Source organism: Desmodus rotundus, chromosome X (genome assembly GCF_022682495.2).
Source record: "Desmodus rotundus isolate HL8 chromosome X, HLdesRot8A.1, whole genome shotgun sequence".
Classification (NCBI taxonomy): Eukaryota; Metazoa; Chordata; class Mammalia; order Chiroptera; family Phyllostomidae; genus Desmodus; species Desmodus rotundus.
The window spans coordinates 35418033-35442595 of NC_071400.1; the positions used below are offsets into that span (position 1 = coordinate 35418033).

Consider the following 24563-nt stretch of genomic DNA (forward strand, 5'->3'; position numbering starts at 1 on the left):
CCATATCTCTGCTTTAAGAAGAGGACTTCAGCAGTGAGAAAGGAATGGAAGCAGAGGTAACTATTAGGAGGCTGTTGCCTGCTGATTAGAATGTAACCTGGGATGGTTTGTGTGAGGATGAAGAGGGAACTGCAGAAAGATTACCATGGGACTTGACAGTTGGTTGGCTGTAGGGAATGGAGAAAAGGAAAGAGAGCAAGGTGACATGGACATCTTAAGTCTGGATAAATGGAATGCAGATGTAACCATTAATAAATGTTACTTTCCTTTTTGAAAGTCTGTCCTGACCCTCTGAGACATTTTGTCCACTTTGTGCTCATGTAGTGTTTCCATTGAGTTATTAATTGTATACCCGTTTTTGCCTTCTGCCACTCACCTAGAAGTGGTCTGACTTTTAGAATTGTGGCAATATTAAGGAGTAATTAGGAAGGTAAAATTTAAGAATTATGAAAGAATGGATAATCTAAATTAGCATATAGTTTGTATATGGAGAATAATTAATTAGCCACTCAAAGAATATAAGGTATGTTGGTGAAATTGAGTTCAGTAGATGATGTGTAAGATGTACTAGGGAAGGACTGTGGGTGCTAGGGGAATGTTCTTTGGGATTATGCTTTGACCCCCTAGGTAATGATGGCAAAAGGCAGTTACCCCAAAAGGGGGAATCTGTTAATTTGAGATTACTATAAACTGTTTCAATTCAGTAATTCAGTCCTAATATCCTAGAGCTTAATTATACTCACAGAAAAGATCATGTGTTGACTAAGTTTTAGTATCAAATAATAACTAGATCTGTGGTCCTTGGGCAAGTCACTTATTACCTTCAAGCTGCAGTTACATCATTTGTAAATTGAGAGGCTTTGATCTGATGATCTCAAATTCCATCCAAATTTAATATCTCTAACTTCATAATATGTGCTTAATATTAGGACAGAAATATGTTAATTTAAAAAAAGAGGAAAAAATTCAAGTCTCTTCCCATAAGACAAGGTAAAAATGTAGCTAGCAATACTTTTTTTCTTATTTCTGTCCCCCATATTAAACTGTCAACATATACTCTGATGAGATATAGATTTAAAGCTTTTCAAACATATGTGTACCTTAACTTAGAGAATTGGACCAAATCAAATCATATTTTTCCCTAATTTACATCTTCACTTTGAAGATATACATCTGACTCCAATCTTGAGTTCATGACCCTACCATAAGGGAAGAGAAGAAAAGCAGGAGTTGCTTGAAGAACTGTATAATCTATCTAATAGCAATACTGGTGGACAGGTACATATCTGGATGGTAACAGGGTAGTTGAGGCACTTTTGAGACTTTGACATTTGGCACTCTGATTTTACATTACAGGAGATCATGAAGCTTGTCATTGTGTGTAAAACTGTTTTCAGTAACCCACTGGGAAAATTAAAGAGAAAATTAGAGATAGTCCTAGGGAGAATTGATCTCTCTTAAAATGGGTTCAGTTCTGATATAACTAATCCTGCCTATTTTACTTTTCTTAGACAGTAAAGATTGATTGGGGTTGGTGTCAGCTGGCTGTGATGAGGACATTGTATAAAGATATAGAAGTGTAGATCCCTGAAAGAATCAATGAATTGAAACTAGAAAATGAACTGCACATATAATAGCGTATTTGTCCCAACTGATACAGGGGAGAAAAATCTTCAACAGCATTTGGTTGGTGGTATTTGAAGACAAAATAACTTCCCTAAAACTCATAATGGACTTCTCCTCACCAGTGAGATCATATTTTTCTTAGTAAAGAGGGATGCGACCATGCATGACCAACTAGATGCATATTGTTCAGTTTATGTTGTAGGAAATAAATGTCCAGGATAGAGCAGGAGGCTTCATTTCAATTCCTAACATGCATTTTAAACAAAACCTGTTCTTCTCTAACCATGTCTCTTAGTTGGCAGTTACACATATTTATAATAAATAAGAACTGCCCTTCATGCTGAGAGTATGTTATTATAAGGCCTTGAAGTATCTTCTGAATCATGAAGGATTACTAAATGGTTAGAAATTACTTTGCTTACTTTAATACTGCTTTATTATTTGAGTATTGCTGTATTTTGGTTCTTCAAATCATGGTGCTACTGTTTGTTATATGGTAGCTTTCAGTAACTACTGTATTTTATTAACTACAAAACACCATCTCCAATTATTCTCAGCATTATAAGTAGAAAACCACATCCAAAAACAAGAGGTGGAGTTTTTGAGAAATGGGCATATATTAACAGAATCACTAAGTTCAATTTTATCTAGACTCTTTTTAAAGGTGTCGTTTAAAATCCATCAGATGTAACAGAGTTCTAGACTGAAATGTTTTATTATATCTCATTATTGTTAAATGTGACATTTTTCCTATTCACATGTAGTTTTAGGTATTTTTAAAAATTTACATATTATATAAACATTATTCATTCTACAAACTTAGAAGAATTTGAAAGGGCTTATGACTTTGCTGATCATTTCTCATGTTTGAGCTTTGTGGTCATGATGTCTGATCCAAATGTGACGTTGGGACATTGGGCATCATCTTTAAAAACAAATAGACACCCCTAACCCTTCACTTTTAATTTTTAAAAAGTTGAATTTTTCAGTGGGGGCCAAGATGGAGGCATAGGTAGACACACGGTGCCTCCTCACACAACCAAAAGAAGGACAACAATAATTTAAAAACAAAAAAACAACCAGAACTGACAGAAAATCGAACTGTATGGAAGTCCGACACCCAAGGAGATAAAGAAGAAACATTCATCCAGACCTGTAGGAGGGGCGGAGAGGACTCACAGCAAGGCTGCGGCTGGCAGACCCCGCGGCCCCACATTCGCGCACAGATAAACTGGGAGGAACGGCAGGGGAGCAGCGAAGCAGACCACACAACCCAGGGCTCCAGCGCTGGGAAATAAAGCCTCAAACCTCTGATTGAAAACGCCCATGGGGGTTGAGGTGGCAGCAGGAGAAACTCCCAGCCTCACAGGAGAGTTCATGGGAGAGACCTACAGGGGCCTAGAGCATGCACAAGCCCATCCACTCAGGAATCAGCACCAGAGGGGCCCAGTTTGATTGTGGGTAGTGGAGGGAGTGACTGAAATCAGGCAGAGAGTGGAGCAAGCGCTATTGCTCCCTCTCAGCCCCTCCCCCACTTACAGTGTCACAGCGCAGCAACCAGCGTTACCCTGCCCCGGGGAACACCTAAGGCTCTGCCCCTTTACTTAACAGGCACACCAAGACAAAAAAATGTCCCAAGTGAAAGAACAGATCAAAGCTCCAGAAAAAATTCAACTAAGCAATGAAGAGATAGCCCACCTATCAGATGCACAGTTCAAAGCACTGGTAATCAGGGAGCTCACAGAATTGGTTGAATTTGGTCACAAATTAGATGAAAAAATGAAGGCTATGCTAAGAGAAACAAAGGAAAACATACAGGGAACCAATAGTGATGGGAAGGAAACTGGGACTCAAATCAACAGTGTGGATCAGAAGGAAGAAAGAAACATTCAACCAGAAAAGAATGAAGAAACAAGAATTCAAAAAAATGAGGAGAGGCTTAGGAACCTCCAGGACATCTATAAACGTTCAACATCCGAATTTTAGGGGTGCCAGAAGGAGAAGAGGAAGAACAAAAAATTGAAAACTTATTTGAACAAATAATGAGGGGGAACTTCCCTAATCTGGCAAAGGAAATAGACTTTCAGGAAGTCCAGGAAGCTCAGAGAGTCCCAAAGGACCTGGACCCAAGGAGGAGCACACCAAGGCACATCATCATTACATTCGCCAAGATTACACAGAAGGAAAGAATCTTAGAAGCAGCAAGAGAAAAGGACACAGTTACCTACAAAGGGGTTCCCATAAGACTGTCAGATGATTTCTCCAAAGAGACCTTACAGGCAAGAAGGGACTGGCAAGAAGTATTCCAAGTCATGAAAGGCAAGGATCTACATCCAAGATTACTGTATCCAGCAAAGCTATCATTTAGTATGGAAGGGCAGATAAAGTGCTTCTCAGATAAGGTCAAGTTAAAGAAGTTCATCATCACCATTCCCTTATTATATGAAATGTTAAAGGGATTTATCTAAGAAAAAGAAGATAAAAAATAGGAACAGTAAAATGACAGCAAACTCACAGTTATTAACAACCACACCTAAAACAAAAACAAAAGCAAACTAAGCAAACAACTAGAACAGGAACAGAACCACAGAAATGGAGATCACATGGAGTATTATCCACAGGGGAGTGGGAGGGGGAGAGAGGGGAGAAAGGTACAGAGAATAAGTAGCATAAATGTTAGGTGGAAAATAGGGGGAGGGTAAGAATAGTATAGGAAATGTAGAAGCCAAAGAACTTATAAGTATGACCCATTGACATGAACTATAGGGGGGGAATGTGGGAGGGAGGGGATGTCCAGGATGGAGTGGAGTGAAGGGGGGGAAATGGGACAACTGTAATAGCATAATCAATAAATATATTTTTTAAAAGTTGAGTTTTTTCCTTTTGTAAAAAAATGTACTTGTTTATATATTTAAACTGATTCTTTTTGACTAGTTATACTTGATAAAATAAAAAATGGGAATCATCCCAGTATTATTTTCTTGTTTTCTGAGTGAATTTCTCATATTGACAGTTTTTTTTTTCCTTTTGGTTTTAATAGAACATTCAAATAAAAACTTTGGCAGATGATGTGGTAAGGTGGTCTTAGTAGCATGTTATTACATACTCATGCATGTTGCCTTCTTACTAAAGTGAGTGGACATTAAAGCATTGATATGCAAAAGATGTAGAGTGTTTGGATGTTTACAAATTACAGTAGAATGGAAGAATTTTCAATAGATACAACTTTTTGTTTGAATATTAACATAAACAATGATAGAAAATCTCAACAAAATTTGGATATTATCATCTTGATATACAAGGTCTGTCCAGTAGTTATCCAGCCATGTAATATGAAAAATAGAGACATTTATTGAGGAAGATACAGGAAACATTGAATGTAGAAACAATGACACCTCAATCCCCTTCAAAGTAGGCACCTTGGGATCTCACACTGTTCTCCCAATCACCATCAGCCGCCCTGTCATATTTTTCTGAATCTCATTGATGGTATGAAATCTTTTCCCTTTCAAAGGTCATTTTAATTTTGGGAAAAGCCAAAAGTCACAGGGCGCCAAATCTGGCTGTAGAGGGGCTGAGTCACCTGGGCGATTTGATGTTTCACCAAAAATCTCTGCAGGAGATGTGATGCATGAGTGGGCACGTTGTTGAGATGAAGCTGCCCATCACCAGTTGCCCATAGCTGTGGCCTTCTGAGGACTTCTGAATCATCCAGATAGTTTTTGCAGAGGAATATTCAAGCTTCATGCAAAATTTGATATGGTTTTGTTGCTCTACACCCTCATTCATTTTGAATGTGACGGCCACACAGTACACAGGCTTACTTCATGGCATCTACTGCCCCCACTGACTAGTGCACTGAAGTCGTCATTGTTCACACATGCACATTCCAGTCCACTCTCCTTGGCTATCAGGTTACATCGATGCTGAGTAAACCATTCTCATCATATTAATAATGGTTGGACTTTTCCCAGACAGACCTCATATATTTTAACCAAATTTGTTTTGTCTCTATGTGAATATCATTCTGGAAAACGTTTTTTCTTTGTAGCCAAGTAAATTAACTGTGCATATGTTAACTATTAATGTGAATATTGGAAGAAATTATTGTAAAATAGAAAGGAAATTAAGTTAATTATGTCAGATTTTAAAATCCTTAAGTGTTTTTTGGGCTGAATCAATCATAGTGAAACTTCAAAAGTTATGGGCTTTAAAATTTAAATGTGCCCTTTTATAGCTAAACTTTAAAAAATGGTGTTTTAAGCAATGCCAGTTTTTTACTTGGTGAAGTTACCTATCTACAAATAATGTTAAATATTGTTAATGATTTAAGGAGGTGAAAATATGTGGCTTAGCTTTATTTTCTTATCAGGATCCAGATGAAAGCAAAAGCCAATTTTCTATATAAAAATGAAGGGGATAGTGGAAGATCAAATATGTATGTAAACAATGCTATTCAGTAGAAAAGCCAGCACTGAAAAGTTAAATATTAAGTGATACGACAGGACAGGAACAGTTGATTTAATGGTTGATTGCATATTTAAATGCTTTTATGTCCATATCTTTTAGTTAAGTTTGTCTGTTGGATATGTATTCAGCTTATTTGGGATTACTTAATATTTTTTAACTGGAATTGTTTGAAGATATACAACATATCTAAACCAATTTAATTTTCCTCAAAGAATTAAAAGAAAATTTGAAGACATAGTTGAAGATGATTAAAAAAAATGAATCCTACTGTGAACACTGGGATAGGAACCAGGGACTCATGAATTTAGCAAGTCACTTCTTCTGTGAAATGAGAGAGTTGGTCTAGATGATTTTTCAAGTTTCTTTCCAGTTCTAAAATATTATGATTTATATAATCTCTTTGTAAGCAAGCATGTACTAAAATAATTTTTGTAATCCTAAATAAGCTGCTTAAAACTGCTCATATTTCTTTCAAAATACACCTTTTAAAAAAAAGTGTTTTTTGAATCAAAATGAAAACTATGTTTTTTTTTTAATGGGGGTCAACAGAAATTTACATAAGGTGTGGTATTAACTTCTTGATGCTTTTTGTATTGTTGAAGTAATTTATAAGGCTCAGTTATGTGTCACTGAAGATGTGCTGTCCTCGCACGTAACGCATTTCTGCTTGTTTAACATGAGCTGACAGGGTGCATGTGATTTCCTAACAGAAACCAGAATAAAACTGAGTTGCATTCAGTTTTATGGTAATTGCTAATTTTTGATGTCTAATGTTTTGTGGTTTAAAACAGAATGGCCTGTTCAGATGTAGCTGGAGTTGTTAACCCACTTCCTGTGAAATAACATGCTAATTACTAGAGATTGTACATGGGATCAATGGTTCAGAGTCAATATCCATGAAGTAGCAAGTTCTCCATAATAGTTTTTTCAGGATGAAGATACTTCTCTTTATGTTGTGTATCCAGTAAATGGAAAAGGTGATGTCTTCTTAGTCCCACTTTTTAGGGAAGAAGAAGGGAGGAGAAGTAATAATAGTAGTAAGAACAATAATAATAAATAGCTAAGTACACTAAACATATCAACTTATTTAAATCTCACATTAACCCTGTGGTGTAGGTACTATCATTATTTATTTATGTAACATACATGAAGTCATTATTGCTATTTTAGAGATGAGGAAACAGGGAGACCAGCTGGTTTGCACAGGCTAACTGAGCTAGGGAAAGGCAGATTCATACCTAGGTAGTCGGGCTTCAGGGTCTGTGCTCTTCTTACCCATTACATCTACTGCTGCACTGGCAAAGTATTCACAGGTACTTGCCACAACTTTTGGCGCTTTGAAGAAGAGAAGCATTACTATAATTTCCCCTTATAATTGGATATTGGAAGCTCTTTTCATTTTCTTTCTCTTTTTCTTATGGTTTGAAAGTTGCCAACGGAGACATTCTTCTGGAAACTACCACGTGACTTTGATGCAGGACTTTTGTGTACCTACTTCCTGTGCAAAAACTAATGAGAAAGGACTAAGTTTTAACTTCTGAGGAATACTTTCCATCCCTCAGACTGCTGAGGCTGAAGAGCTACTTCAGGGTTTCAAAATAGTACAATCTCTAATTACAGCTTGCTGCTTAAAATAATATCATACTAAGTGTCATTTTGATTTTTCAGTTCTCCATGTTTGTGATTCTTGATCTCTTTTTTAGGGCTTATTTGCTTATTTTTTTTTTTTTTCCTCTTTGCAGCGTGACCGAATTACAAGTTTCAGGAAATCTACTGTCAAAAAAGAGAAACATTTTATTCAACATCCTACTGATTCTCAAGTTGCAATGAGTGAATTTCCAGCACCTCAGCCATTATACGATGAACGATCTTTTAATTTGTCAGAAAAGGAAGTACTGGATCTCTTTGAAAAAATGATGGTAAGGTCGACCCCTAATTTTGTTGTAATTTTAAAATGTGTATGCCCAGAATAACTGGGCTTTAAGTAGGTATGTTTGTATGGACTATGTTTATAATGACATAAAGGAGAGACCATAAACTTGTTGATACAGCAGGACTATTTTCAAAAGTTTCTGGGTTTTTTTGAGCTAAACATTCATACTTATTTCTTGCAGTACGAGCTCCTAAAAGCAGGGGCTGTCTTATTCGCTTTTGTTTTCTAGTAGTTTTTAGGCTCTGGCACATCAAATCAATCTTTCAGTTAACTAATTTTGTTCCTGTTTCTAGAAAGCATAACAGGACTGAGTTCTCTTTGCTGCATAAGGTATCTTGCTGGGTATATGAAATAGAGTTGGGAGGAAACAAGGTATAAAAACAGTAATGGGAACAAAGGAATTCATTCCTTCAAGTTTGTTCTATAGCAACATTCATACAACCAATATTTCCTAGCATGTTGTTTATATTTTATAGCTTGTGGTCTACATTATTATAATAGATAGTAGCTACAGTATTTTGACTGTTCAATAGTTTATAATAGGACACGGGAGAGATGAGGATTTGGGCTGTGTTACATTGGTTTACTTGACCAGAAAAGAAGTGGAGACCCTTACTCATGATTTATTTATTTATTTATTTATTTATTTAATAATTTTAATGTTTTATTGTTATTCAACTACAGTTGTGTGCCTTTTCTCCCCATCCCTCCACCCCAACCCAGCTGAACCCCACTCCCTCCCCCACCTCCACCCTCCCCCTTGATTTTGTCCATGTGTCCTTTATAGTAGTTCTTGTAATCCCCTCTCCTCACTGTCCCCTACCTACTCCCCCCTGACCATTGTTAGATTGTTCTTAACTTCAATGTCTCTGGTTATATTTTGTTTGCTTTTTTCTTTTGTTGATTATGTTCCAGTTAAAGGTGAGGTCATATGGTATTTGTCGCTCACCATCTGGCTTATTTCACATAGCATAATGCTCTCCAGTTCCATCCATGCTGTTGCAAAGGGTATAAGCTCCTTCTTTCTCTCTGCTGCGTAGAATTCCATTGTGTAAATGTACCATAGTTTTTGGATCCACTTGTTTGCTGATGGGCACTTAGGTTGCTTCCAGTACTTGGCTATTGTAAATTGTGCTGCTATGAACATTGGGGTGCACAGGTTCTTTTGGATTGGTGTTTCAGGGTTCTTAGGGTATAATCCCAGCAGCAGAATTGCTGGGTCAAAGGGCAGTTCCATTTTTAGTCTTCTGAGGAAATTCCATACTGTTTTCCACAGTGGCCTCACCAGTCTGCATTCCCACCAGCAGTGCACTAGGGATCCCGTGTCTCCACATCCTCTCCAACATTTGTTTGTGGATTTGTTTATGTTGGCCACTCTGACTGGTGTGAGATGGTACCTCATTGTGGTTTTAATTTGCATCTCTCTGATGGCTAGTGATGCTGAGCATCTTTTCAAATGTCTCTGGGCCCTCTGTATGTCTTCCTTGGAGAAGTGTCTGTTCAAGTCCTTTGCCCATTTTTTAATTGTGTTGTTTGTCTTCCTGGAGTGGAGTCATGTGAGTTCTTTATATATTTTGGAGATCAGGCCCTTGTCTGAGGTATCATTGGCAAATATGTTTTCCCATACTGTTGGTTCTCTTTGTAATGTAGTGCTGTTTTCTTTAGCCATGCAGAAGCTTTTTATTTTGATGAGGTCCCATTTGTTTATTCTTTCCTTTATGTCCCTTGCTTTAGGGGACATGTCTGTGAGGATGTTGCTGCATGGAATGTCTGAGATTTTCCTGCGAATGTTTTCCTCTAGGACTTTTATGGCATTACAACTTATATTTACGTCTTTTATCCATCTTGAGTTTATTTTTGTGTATGGCGTAACTTGGTGATCGATCGAGTTTCATTTTTTTGCACGTAGAGATCCAGATCTCCCAACACATTCTGTTGAAGAGGCTTTTTTTGCTCCATTTTATGCTCCTGCCTCCTTTGTCAAATATTAATTGACCGTAAAGACATGAGTTTATTTCTGGGCTCTCTGTTCTATTCCATTGGTGTATGTGCCTGTTTTGATGCCAGTGCCAGGCTGTTTTGATTACAATGGCCTTGTAATACAGTTTGATATCAGGTATTGTGATCCCTCCTGCTTTTTTCTTCTTTCTCAAAATTGCTGCAGCTATTTGGGGTCGTTTATGGTTCCATATCAATTTCTGAAATGTTTGTTCTATGTCTGTGAAATATGTCATGGGTACTCTAATAGGGATTGCATTGAATCTATAAATTGCTTTGGGTAGTATGGCCATTTTGATGATTTTAGTTGTTCCAATCCATAAGCATGGTACATGCTTCCATTTGTTTGTGTCTTCCTTAATTTCTTTCTTCAGTGTTGTGTAGTTTTCTGAGTACAGGTCTTTTACCTCCTTGGTTAGGTTTATTCCTAGGTACTTTATTTTTCTTGTTGCTATATCAAATGGGATTTTTTTTTCCCTGATTTCTGCAGTTTCATTGTTTGTATACAGGAATGCCTTTGATTTCTGAATATTAACTTTATATCCAGCTGTTTTGCCAAATTCATTTATTACATCGAGCAGTTTTTTGGTGGAGTCTATAGGATTTTCCATGTACACTATCATGTCATCTAGAAACAGTGACAGTTTCATTTCCTCCTTTCCTATTTGGATGCCTTGTATTGATTTTTCTTGTCTGATTCCTGTGGCTAGGACTTCCAGTAGTATGTTGAATAGGAGTGGTGAGAGAGGGCATCCTTGTCTTGTTCCTGATCTTAGTGGCAAAGCTCTAAGGTTTTGTCCATTGAGTATGATGTTGGCTGTAGGTCTCTCATATATGGCCTTTATTATGTTGAGGAATGCTCCCTTTATTCCCACTTAGCTGAGTGTTTTTTATCAGAAATGGGTGCTATATCTTATCAAATGCTTTTTCCTCATCTATTGATATGATCATGTGATTTTTGTCTTTGCTGTTGTTGATGTGATGTATTATGTTTATTGATTTGCGAATATTGTACCATCCTTGCATCCCTGGGATGAATCCCACTTGGTCATGGTGTATGATCTTTCTAATGTATTGGTGGATGCGGTTTGCTAATATTTTGTTGAGAATTCTAGCGTCTATGTTCGTCAGCGATATTGGCCTGAATTTTTCTTTCTTCGTTGTGTCTTTATCTGGCTTTGGGATTAGGATGATGCTGGCTACATAAAAAGAGTTTGGGAGTCTTCCATCAGTTTGGGTTTTTTCGAATAGTCTGTGAACGATAGGGGTTATCTCTTCCTTAAATGTTTTGTAGAATTCTCCTGTGAAACCATCTGGTCCAAGGCTTTTGTGTTGGGACTTTTTTGATGACTGCTTCAATTTTGTCTGCTGTTATTGGTCTGTTCAGGTTTTCTGCTTCTTCATTCAGTTTTGGAAGATCATATTTTTCTAGAAATGTGTCCATTTCACCTAGGTTTTGAAATTTCTTGGCATACAGTTCTTCATAGTAATTTCTTACAATCTTTTGTATTTCTTTGGTATCAGTTGTAATCTCTCCTCTTTCATTTTTAATTGTGTTTATTTGGATCCTCTCTCTTTTTTTCTTGATGAACCTACTTAAAAGCTTGTCGATTTTGTTTATCTTTTCAAAGAGCCAGCTCCTGGATACATTGATCCTTAGAATTGTGCTTTTTATCTCTATGTCATTTAACTCTGCTCTGATCTTGTTTATTTCCTTCCTTCTGCTTGCTCTGGGCTGTCTTTGTTGTTGTTCCTCGAGTTCTTGTAGGCATAGGATTAGGCTGTTTGTTTGAAACGTTTCTATCTTTTTAAGGTAGGCCTGTATTGGTATGAACTTCCCTGTCAGGATGGCCTTTGCTGTGTCCCATAGGTTTTGGGTTGTTGTGAGTTCATTTTCATTTGTTTCCAGAAAGTTTTTGATTTCTTCCCTAATCTCGTTCTTGACCCATTCATTATTTAATAGCATGTTATTCAGTTTCCATGATTTTGAGTGTTTGAGGTTTTTTCCTTTGGGGTTGGTTTCCTGTTTCAGTCCCTTGTGGTCAGAGAAGATGCTTGATATGATTTCAATTTTCTTGAATTTTTTGAGGCTTGCTTTGTGTCCTATCATGTGGTCTATCTTTGAAAATGTTGCATGTACACTTGAAAAGAATGTGTATTTTGCTTCTTTGGGATGAAAAGCTCTATAAATATCAGTTAAGTCCATTTCCTCTAAGGTATTGTTAAGTGACACAATATCCTTGTTGATATTTTGTTTGGAAGACCTGTCCATTTTTGATAGTGGGGTGTTAAAGTCCCCTAGTATCATTGTGTTGCTGTCAATATCTTTCTTGAAGTCCTCCAAGATTTTCTTTATGTATTTGGGTGCTCCTATGTTGGGTGCATATATATTTATAATGTTTATGTCTTCTTGGTGGATTCTTCCTTTGAGTATTATGAAGTGACCTTCTGGGTCTCTGTTTATGGCCCTTCTTTGGAAGTCTATTTTGTCTGATATGAGTATTGCTACTCCTGCTTTTTGTCCCCGTCCGTTTGCTTGGAAAAATTTTTCCAGCCCTTTACTTACAGTCCGTGTAGGTCTTTTTTCCTGAGATGGGTCTCTTGTAGGCAGCATATGTGTGTGCCATGTTTTCTTATCAATTCTGCTATTCTACGTCTTTTGCTTGGAGCATTTAATCCATTTACGTTTAAGGTTATTATCGATAGGTAGTTATTTATTGCCATTTTTTCCTACTTATGTTCCTCTCTCTTTCTGTTATCCTTTCTTTCCTTAAAGCAGTCCGTTTAGCATCTCTTGCAGAGCTGGTTTGGTGGAAGTGTATTCTTTTAGATTTCTTTTGTCTGGGAAACTCTTTATTTGGCCTTCTATCTTGATTGAGAGCCTTGCTGGGTAAAGTAGTGTTGGTTGCAGGCCTCTGGTTCTGATTACTTGGAATATTTTTTGCCATTCTCTTCTGGCTTTGAGCGTTTCCATTGAGAAGTCAGTTGCTAACCTTACTGGGGTTCCCTTGTATGTTACTTCCTGTTTCTCCCTTGCTGCCTTTAAGATCCTCTCTTTGTCTTGGAATTTTGCCATTTTAATGATGATGTGTCTTGCAGTGGGCCTCTTTGGGTTTCTCTTGCTTGGGACTCTCTGTGTTTCCTGAACTTGGGTGACTTTTTCTCTCCTCAGATTAGGGAAATTTTCCATCATTACTTTTTCAAACAGGTTTTCTATCCCTTGCTCTTCTTCTTCTGGTGTCCCTATTATACGGATAGTGTTACGTTTCATGTTGTCCTGCATTTCCCTTAATCCGTCTTCATTCTTTCTGAGCCTCTTTTCCTTTTCTTGCTCTTTCTGGGTGTTTTTTTCTAGTTTGTCCTCCTGCTCGCTGATCTGATCTTCTGCTTCATCAAGTCTGCTTTTCATTCCTTCTACTATGTTCTTCAATTCAGAAATTGTATTCTTCATTTCCTCTTGGCCCTTGTTGATAGTTTCTATTTCCTTTTTCATGTTAATATAGTTTGCAGTGAGTTCATTGTACTTTCCCTTTAGTTTCTGGTAGGTCTCTGTGAGCTCAGTGAACTTCCTATTAACCATTGCTTTGAACTCAGTATCTGATAGTTGAGTTGCCTCTTTTTCAGTTAGCATTCTTTCTGAGGCTTCCTCCTTTCCTTTCATTTGGGGATTGTTTCTTTGTCTTCCCATTGTTTGTGAGACTGTTCTTGTTAGCCTCTGCTTCTTAAATTGATCTGTTCTGACTCCTTGGGTTTATGATATGAACGTCTATGGTAGAATGTCAATGGGATTCAGTGGTGCTCTCTCCTTAATCTCCTGTGCTCACTGGTCTTGAGCTGATGTTTATGGGTGTAACACGGTCTAACTCTGGTCTTTTCAGCACTCCAGGTTTTATTGTCTCACCTGTGGGGAAAAGAGAAAGCCGGGGGTGGCGGGAAAGGTGAAGGGAAGGAGGGAAAAAGGGAATAGAAAAGGAAAGAAAGGAAGGAAGGAGGAATAAAGAAAGATCTGAGGCAAGATTAGAAGGAATTTTAACAAAAATTAAAATGAAAGAATAAAAGAAGGCAGGAAGAAGGAATAAAAAAGGTAAAGGATGGAAGGATGAAGGAATAAAAAAAGAAAGAATGACAGAAAGGAAGAAGGAATTCAGGGGGATAGGAGGAAAGAAAAAAAAAAAAGTCTTCTGCTGGCTTTAAACCGGTCAGGTTAGTTCTGGTGGTCTTCCTGTCTGTGGAACGGGAGGGGGTGGTTGGAAGGATTGGTTTCACTTTTCTCCCATCCTGAGCCACACTCTTCGCTGTTTTTCAGCCTCCAGTCCAGTTCCTCAGGGTCCTTCTGCTCCCCACTAGGCCTTTAGTTCACCAGTTGTGCTGCCCTTGAGTTGCACCAGTTAGGGCCAACTCACACTCTCCTTTCTTGCTGTTTGCTGTCTTAGATGCTAGGGGCTCTCAGTGCTGCTATGGGGTAGTTCAGCCCCTACTGGGTCTAGTCATTCCAGGGAATTCAGTCTCCCCTAGCCCTGTAGCTCCCCTCTGCTGGGTGTTGCCTTCGTCCTAGAGAGCCAGTAGGCCCTGCAGGGCTCTGTGGGCAGGGGCTAGGTAGGAGTTGTTCAGAACCAGTGTTTTTAGGTGTGGTCACTCGCAGGCAGCCAGGCCGTTGATCAGCCGATCTGCTGTTTAGGGCCTGTGCGTGGGGCAGCTAGCCTCTGTTCCTGCTGTGCACCCACCCGAGGTTTCAGGTGTGGGCGGCCAGCTGGGGTTTCAGTTGTGGGCCCCCAGTCCGCTAATCTGGGTGCGCGCAACCGGGCTTCAGGTGAGCGCCAGGGCTGCTTATCCCACGTTCACCATCCAGGGGCTGAGGAGGGAGGGGCGCCAGAGGAGGAGGCTGCTGAGGAGAGTTCTCTAACTAGCCGCTGAGTGCCTCTATTTTCTTTTTCTTTTTGAGAAATTCTTCCTATTCAAGCCCCCCAGGTCCAAACAAGCACCTGGCTGCTCACACAGCCCACCCTGGCTCTCTTCCAAGAATCCTGCAGCAGACCCTGTGCTTGGGCCGGGGCTTCAGCCGCCCTGGTCCCCACACTGGTCCCAGGGACCTTATTGTCCTTAAGCACTCTTCTTACCGTCAGATCTTTCAATGTCCTGTATCTTTGGTCTCCGATCTTCATATATGCTGGAATACCATTGGCTCTTCACTCTGTTCCTCAGATTAGCTAGGTGTTTCACTGGTGCCGAGGGGAAGTGGACTCCGCTCCCACCTATCTCGCTACCTTCTTCCCCCAATCCATTCGATTCATTGATTTATAATTCTATTCCACTTATGATTATAAAATTTTTTGGTAGATGTCTATTTACCTGGTTTTAGAGTTCACAGGAGTTTCCATGGTCCCTTCACTCACACCAAAATAAAAAGTTAAGAGTCACTGAAAATCTAGACCCTTCTATCCTGCTCATTATGGAGGAGTTTGTCACCATCCTTCCCCCCAGCCCCATTCTTTCCCTCTTATGCCTAGAAGAAGAAGTAAGAGGCCTTCAATTAATATCAGTTAAGAACAATGTAACAATAGCCAGAGGGAATTGGGGAGGGGATAGTGGGGAAAGGGGTCTATAGGAGCTACTATAAAGGTCACAAGGACAAAATCCAGGGGGAGGGTGGAGATGGGGAAGGGAGGTGGGACTGGCTGAGGTGGGGTAGAGGGATGGGGAGAAAATGCAGACATCTGTAATTGAATAACAATAAAAATTAAAAAAAGAAAGGACAATCCTTAAAAATTATTTACAAAGAATAAAGCACATAATCTTAATGATCTGCAATTATAGTATTAATTATAGTATAACCATACAAGGAAACATGTCTATGTATGATGATGATAAAGATAAATCTTTAATATTTCCATAAACTAGTTATGAGGTACTAGGTAAAAAATCAAATTTCAATGTAAAAAAATATCAGTGGAAAATTGTTGAATGAATACAAAATAATTCCCTTCATCTTTGAACTTTTCCTTGACTGTCCCTTCTGTCTAGCCACAGCTGGCCTCTGACTTGTCCCCTGACACAAGTCCTGACATTCCTACCCTCTTCAGCTCTTCCTTTTCATCCTGTGGTCCACCCTTGTACACTCTTTTTACTGCTGCTCCTTCCATGCCAGTTGGAACCATCTTTCAGGAGACCTTTCTCTTGTGAAGTCTGTTATCTGCTGACCTTCCTTGATAAAAGCCCCTAGTAATCCTTTTGACTTTTCCCTTTCTATTCATTTTGGTGATTTCAACTATGGTATTGATAACCCATGCTTTTTTGCTCTTAGTTCCTTGGTTTCCTAAACTCTGACCTATGCGCCTATGTATTTAGCTAATTATTGGCATGAACACGCCTTCAACTGTGTCATTCTTGGGAATGATTTTACCCGTATAAGATTTTTAACTCTGAAATATTCCTCAGAAGCTAAATAACCTATGCTACCTCTCCCAGGCTCCTAATTTTACAAAGCATGTATTGTGTAGTGGTTATGAACATGGACTTTGGGGTCATTTCTGACTTGGATTTGACTTCTGGCTGTGCCAATAATCACATTACCTCTCAAAGGTTATATAAACCTCTCCACAGTTTATTTTCCTTAACTGTAACAAAGGTATAAAAGGATCTACCTCCTATGGTTATCTTTAGGATTAAAGGAGATGATATGCCTAGAATAGTGCCTGGCATAGAAACTTTCTGTATAAATAACTGTATAAATGTGTGTTACATTCCCTTTCTTTATCAAATAAAGTTTTGTTCTTTCATCAGTTGCCAGTATTTCTAGATCACCTACATTGCCCCTCAATTTACCACTTGGTTCCTTATCTTAATCACCTAAAGCAGTGATGATAACAATAGAAACAAGGACATTCCTTGATACTATTAACACTTTTAACCTGTTAACATTTTCTTTTTTCACTCAAACCTCACTCAAATTATAGTTACTGCTTTAATCTGCCCACTGGTTGCCAATTTTTACTGTATTGAAATAGTTCTTTGAGCTTATTGCGGGTATTGCACTACTCCAGTTCCCTTAAGCTTGACAGTTCCAGGCCATCTTGCACTCCATTGGTGTTCTCAGTCACTTCTATTGCTTGCCAAATCCCATTGGCTCTGGTTTTGCAATGACTTACATCTGTTTACTCAGTTGTCTTCCAGCTGCTCTTGCCCTAGTTTTGACAGTATGCTTCTCTAGTTGTTTCTGGTAGGCTACTAAAATAGTCTCCTAACTGGTTTCCTCCTGTCCTTCAGGTTTTGTCTGTTCTACTCAACTAATGCCATATTAATGATTTCAAAACATTGCTTTTCCAAAGCCCCAAGTGGGCCCTGATGTTTTCAGACAGTTATTTTATATGTCCGAACTCTAGTCCCTCAACAATGGTCCTAGATAACTATTTCATACCTTTAGTTTGATGTTCAATCCTCACAACTCTTCCCTATCTTTATACTTTGATGACGACCTTGCTGCTTAATTTACTGAGTAAATGGAAACAATCGGAAGAGAGCCTCTACTACCATATGTATCTACCGAACCTTTAGTGTCTATACTCACATAGTTTGTCTTGCTACCTGTCACCATAAGTGAACTTTTTATGTTTCAAGTCCTTCCATTTGTGTACAGTTTCTATTCCTTTTCAACTATTCAGGGATGCTGCTCCGATAATTTTTCTCCTCTCACATTCCCAGCAGCATACAAACCTGTCTCATTTTATAAAACCTTTTCTTGACCTTATCTCCCTTGTCAGCTACTGCTCTATTTTTACTCTCTTTTGAAGCAAAACAGCTCCCCTAATTTTGTTTATATTGATTGCTTCTGATTTCTCTCCTCTCACTTTCTCTCCTAAACTCCCTCCAGCCTGGATTCCATCTCATTATGCCATCAAATCTGTTATCACTGTTACCAAAGATCTTCCTGCTGCTGAATTCCATGAAATCAGTTCTCAGTTCTCATCTTAATTGACTTACTGGAAGCATTTGATGCAGTTGATCATTCTCTCCAATTTGAAATGCACCCCCCTCCACACCCCAACATTGATTTAGTTTTCCTTCTATTCCTTGGGATGCTTGACAAGAAAGAAGTCACCTTAACAGTGCTGATACAATTTATTATTTTGGATTTTTGGGTAATGATATATTTTGGTGAAAGTTTAAATAAAGGTGAAAGACAATATTCAAATATAATCCTATCTTACTCTGATAATTGAAACTCTGCCTGAGGATCACAACTATTAACAGCAGTTCTTGTTGTACAGGCTCATAGATGTAGATAATAGGGGGTATTGGGCTAAAACTTTAATTACTGTTGGATATGTTTTTTTTAAGTATTAACTTTTATTTGATTATTGTAACTCCTATTTAATTAATAACAGCTCACTTTAAAAAATTTACTTGGCTCTTCATAGCGAAATAAAACCCTGGAATGGGTCTAGTTAATTAAAAGATGTCCGTGGTTAGGTTTTACTTTACTAGAGTATTAGTAGAGTATTAACGTTTCATTGACTCTGTCATCTATTCTGTGCATTGGTATGTCATTTTTCACATTGTGAACATTCAATGACACAATAATAGATGTTTTGAGTAATGGTATCACTGACTATTGATGACAAATTTAAAGCTTCAAATTTGAAACTTTCAGGTGTTTTTTTTTTTTAATAGAGCAGAAGTTATTTATTAGCAGTGTGTCTTCAATAGTTTGTAAAACTTAATTTTGTACTTAGGGTATGGTCGCTGACTATTAATTGAAAATTAGGAAGTGGTTCTCTGATGAATACTTTCAATAATAAAAACAGACACGTGATTTTGTATGATTTTTATAATGACCTTCATGGGGTAAAATATAATTGCTCCTTAAGATTCCTGTTCCCCTGCTCACCCAGAGTCATGTTTTCAAATCTTACATAAGTGAGTAAAGGTAGTAGATCCAAAACAACAATAACTGCTTCAGCATTTTGGGGGGATAACTTAAAAGGATTATTGTATTATATAGTAGCATTACATCTCATGTTTAACCCCCAATTCAAAGTTGGATAAGGTCCATATCACTAGCCTTTCTCATGGTAATCAAAGGCATTTTGAATTGTCTGTAAGTAGTATTGGTGAAATATCTCCTCCCTCCCTCTTTACATATAGGAAAAACATTAAAAATGCTATAATTGAATAAGTATTCAATATTTTAAGCTTATTGAGACTAACTGAACTGGTTTTTGTACATTGAGTATACTGCTGAAGGACTATTAAATGTTTAATAATCATAACTTATTTTTATCCACATTGAATTAATGCAGTTAGAGCAAGGAGAAGAATGTGTCTTAATGCTTGAATTGATTTTTGATTAATATTGCTCTTTTGTATGCAGTTGTCCTTTTTGAGGGGTGGATGGTAGGGGATTTCCAGTTAAAAACATATAGAGACTTCCAGTTGTAATTAAATTTCTGTTAGCTAGCACAAGGATCTACTGAGTGGAGGTCCAGCTTACACTGGTAACATTGGATTTGTATAAATATGGCAATAAGGACTGTGTTCTAATACAGGTAATTAAATAGTTTGGTTATATGCAAAAGATGAGCCTAGTGATGATTTATGATTGATTTCTAGGCATACTTCATTTCAACTTCATTTACTAATGACAGTGTTTGATATATTACTCCATGTGCAAATTTAATGTTTTATACTTTGTTTCTATTCAGCAATTTATATTAATGTATTTTGCATTTTTGGCATAAATTAATAAGAATGTAGTTATATACAACAAATGCTAAACTCTCTATCCAGTCTTCCATCTGATAGAACTCTGATAAATAATCCGAAAGCTTTTAATTTGTTCTTTCACTTTTGCCTTTTATCTGTTAAGAGACTACTAACTTTCGACCTCAGGTGCTGTACTTTAGCGCAAGTGTACTTATTCACCCTTGACTGCTATTATGGATTTAGGGATTTCTTTCTCACCCAACACCAATTTTTTAGGAGTTGGTTAGCTTGGATGATAACCTTTTAGTGCTCTCAGCATAAGTAATTTTAATTAATGGTTAAGTTACAATAAAACAAATTATTGTCCAACTAGGTTTAAAAATCTATAATAAGCCATGGAAGTGTTTTCAGAAATGACTAGACCCTTAGAAATTGTGTAGGTAGCATAATTTCCATTGGTTACAGTTTCATTTCCAATATCCTTACTCCATATCATTAGACTGAGAAAACACGAGCATCATTTCTAGTCTACACAGACTCCTAAGAAAAGCTTAGGAAGGAGGAGCAAAACTTACCCAGTAAACAGGTCTGAAAGGTTATTAAATGTGGGTCACTTTTTAATTTCCTTACCAAATATAATTCTTACCAAAGGTTTCACAACTGAGAGAGTAGAGGGCTAGGAGTCCCATGAAGATGAATTAAAGGAACTAGGTTTGCAAATTTATTCTGATTGTAAATGGCAAACTTCAAAATTCACTGCTTCTCTTCTTGGTTCATACATAGAAATGTTTTCTAAAATATTTTTACTGTTTGAAAGGTTCTGCTAGTATTGATTGCCATGTATGCATTTTCAAAACCATTTATTGCTGTGTTCAGTGTGCCAAGTCCTATGCTACATGCTGGGGGTACAAGGATGAATGCAACAACTCCCCTCTCCCCATAATGCTGAGAGTTTAGTCAGGAAGACAAGCAAATAAATGGATGATTTCCATGGTACTGAAACAGCTGGGAGTAGGCTGCTGTGTATACTTAACCCAGTGCCAGGGGCTCAGGGAGGAAACAGACAAGACCTGAATATACTATGAAACCAGTGCCACTTGTGAATTTTAAGTCTTTATTTCTTAAAGCATTAAATCATTCTGAAGTTTGGATGATTTAGTTCATTGGAGTCCAATGCCTTCTAAATGCCAGGCAATGTTCTAAGCTCTGAGGGGAGAGAGCACACAACAACAGAAAGAGAATCCCTCCCGTCAAGGAGTTTATGTTCTAATAGGGGCGACATAGCAGAACACAAGGCGTACTTGCGAGAAAGAAAAAGCAAAGACAAAGTTTGTGTCTTGGAGAAGTTTGACAACTCTCTACTGAAAGCTAAATACTTTATTAGGTACAGGGAACAGAAAGATGACAAAGACACTATCCCTGTACCTAGTATTTCATTTTTTTACAGCTTGCAGGGTTAGAACCATTTTTATATTTTTAAATGGTTGGGAAAAATCAAAAGAAGACTGTTTCAAGGCAGATGAAAATGATTTGAAATTCAGTGTTCATGAATGAAGTTTGTTGAACACAGTCACAGCTGTTTATTTACATGTTGTCGATGGCCCCTTCTGTGCTGCAACTGCAGAATTGAGTAGTTGTGACAAAGATCCTTTGACCTCCAAAGCCTAAACATTTACTGTTTGATTGTTTACAGAAAAAGTTCATCAACTTCTGTACTCATGTAGTAGTCTCTAAACTTTCTGATTTCTTATCCTGTAAGGGACAAAATATATAAACACTGCACACACACACAAGGACTATCATAATAATAAACAATAATACAATAATTAATCAATAATAAACTCTGTTTCACATACTTACAACTCTAAACCTATTTTTTCCTATCCCTGTGAATATAAGTATGCCTTAGCAAGTAAGCCCTATATATTTTATTTAAAATTATATTCATGTATGTATGTACTAATACTGTGTACATTACAAAATACATAGTAAAGAATGAGAAAAGCATGAAATGAACATGACTTTTAAGTGATTTAAAATGAGCTTATTTTATTTATTGGTTTATTTAAAGCACAAAAGCTTTTCCTGTCATGGTTAATAACTTTTTAGAGAGAACAATGACAATGTCATTTTTTACATCTTGTTTAAAAAAAAATGACAGTAATTAGAGGGTTTAGTTCCCAGATCATTTTATTTTGATATTAGGCTTGATGTCTGTTAGAGTTGAAACGTAAATCTCACAAAGATGTGTAGGTCCAAGTGGAATAAGAACATCATTAGCAGCACTTACTAAATCATGGTATTAACTATCAGTCCAACCTATGAGTCAAGCAAAGGTTTCCTGCTGAACTGTGTCTTGTAAATTTCCATCTTCCTTGATGATAGTCAGTTGTTCTTGAAATTAATCTGGAGTTCAAAATGGACTTTAAAAAGTGGGCTTCAGCCCTGGCCAGGTAGCTCACTTGGTTAGAATGTCATCCTGGTACACCAAGGTTACCCATTCAATCCCAGGTCAGGTCACATATAAGAATCAACCAATGAAAACATAAATAAGTGTAACAGCAAATCGATGGTTTTCTCTCTCTCTGTCTCCCCTCCCTCTCCCTCCCTGACTTCCTTTCTCTCTCTCTTTAAAAACAATGGGCTTCAACTGATGTCATCAGGGCTCTTTACATTTTTCCTTCCTTGTTTTTAATGAGGAGACCCTCATCCCCATTCTTGTGAACTCACGTCCGCTCCACACATTGTTTCTTATGCCTGGAAGAGGGAGGAAGAAGTGAGTCATGCAGGGTCAAGGAGACAGACTTGGAAGTTGGGTCTGCCAATGTGTGTCTTTTCGAATGACATTCATTTAAATAGTTACTTTTTTACTAATTGATAAACTATGAAGGGATCGCTTGTCTTTTTGTGAGTGAAAAATGCCTAAGTCATGCTAAATTTCATCAGTTTTTAAATATTTTGTCTTGAGATTACCAGAGCTATCTCTGTAAGGTTCAACATATTTTCATGTTCACTTCCTATCTCATTTCAAAATGTTGTAAATGTTCTACTGTATTTGAAATATCTAACTTTTGTTGAAAAAGGTGCTACATTCTTGACTCTGTGTAGCACTGTTGTGTACTTTGGTTTCAACTTCTTTCTTGTAATAGCTCAAATTTTACATGTGGGATGGCCTTACTCAGGAATCCCTCCCACTTAGTTTTTTTTCATAAAGCAACCTTTTATTAAATAAATTATTTATTTTCTTATTATGTTTTCCCTATTGGATTGTTCCATTAGTGACTCCAAGAAAAGTAGTTTCTATATTATGTTATTCAAGCAATCTAGCAAATAATATAAGCTGAGTTTAAAAAAAACAGCTGTATTTTCATTTGGCTATATGCTAAACCTTCTATACTGAGTAATATTTCTAATACTTTAGCATAATTTCTAAGTGTCTTCGAATAGTATTTGTCAACAAAAGAATTTGTTCTAGTTTACTGTCATGTTGTTTCACATGTGTATTTCAGCTGCTTCTACCAACTGTTTACCCAGTGTCTCAGACCTTTTGTTTTTTGCTTTTAAATGGGTTTAAATGGTCTAAGTTGAGGTGGCTTAAAGTGGGAGTCATCATTGATAATATCCATCTATATTTCAAAGTTACCTTAACAATTTTTATCTTGTAGGGTCAGCTTCTTATGAACCTTAGATTTTCATTATTTTTACCACTATGCATTACTGATGAAAGGCTCAGACTTAGGAGTAGGAGATATAGCAGTCTAGCATTTTCTCCTTTGCTTGTGTTTGCATTATTGGTATTATCCTATTATCCTCAAGCTATTGTCTTTGCAGGAAACTTTCAAAATTACTTTTCGATTTTGCTGTTTTTTTTTCATTTGAGGGGCAATTTAGTTGAAAGTAGATAAAACAACTTACAAATCCACTTAACCATGCAAACTACAGTGTGCTGCAGCGCACTGACCATGAGCAGATACACAGTATGAGTATTCACTGTTCCCCTAAGATGCCCCGGTATCATTCGGACCTATGGACCCAGTGAGGGCTCCAGTGTTGTACTCATGTTAAATATTAGAGCTTATATTCTTATATTTTTGAATACAAATAAATATTTCACAAACTACAGTGGACTATATAATCTGTCGACTCTTGGCACCACTGGTTGAATGTTGAGCTCAGGATTAAAGATTGGGAAAGTGAAACTAATATTTTTTATTTTCCATTATCTAAATATATGTTCTGAACTTACCCTCATGAGGTAAAGAGGTATATGTAGGTATTTAAAGTTGGATCCCTCTAACAGGACCTGAAAGCAGAATTATAAGAACAGTTTCTGTGCCTTACTCAGTTATAGTAATTTAATATCATGCTTTTTTTCCTGTTTCTGCCCTTATATTTGTAGAGTTAATGTATTTGGACAGTTTTTTTCCTTTATCTTTGTTTTCCATCTGAGCTTCTATATGTCTTGGGGCTACAGTCTATACAGGTAATTATTTAATGGAATTTGCCAGTTTTTTAATTATGTAGAAAATCCCTAATACTCTTATTGGAATTTTAGCGAAAAACATTCTATCCTTTCTGGTCCATAGAAGCTAGAGGGATTATAGAACCTATCTTTAGAGAAGAATAAATTAAACAAATGCTGTAAAATTCCATTAATTTATAACCTTAGAATAATCAAACATAACTATAATCACAGTTGATGCTAGATAGTTTTAGGAACCAGGGTATTTATTGGTTCATTCCCTTCAGGTCCCCCAAATGTAAAAGTTATAAAATCCTTGAGTAATTCCTGTTGAGAAGCAGAAGGATCTGAGTGATAGTGAAGTCAGGTTCACAT

General features: G+C 37.3%; 1 protein-coding gene across 4 annotated transcripts in view; it reads left to right on the forward strand.

Moving 5' to 3' along the window:
• DIAPH2 (diaphanous related formin 2) overlaps positions 1-24563 on the forward strand; it is an 876560-nt gene that overhangs the window by 47210 nt on the left and 804787 nt on the right. For 3 of the 4 annotated variants that reach the window (XM_053916890.1, XM_053916891.1, XM_053916892.1), the window contains exons 2-3: positions 4667-4699; positions 7839-8015. In XM_053916890.1, coding sequence (XP_053772865.1) covers positions 4667-4699; positions 7839-8015 — 210 coding nt within the window. The remainder of the gene's footprint in view (positions 1-4666; positions 4700-7838; positions 8016-24563) is intronic. The other variant, XM_053916893.1, reaches the window with a different exon arrangement.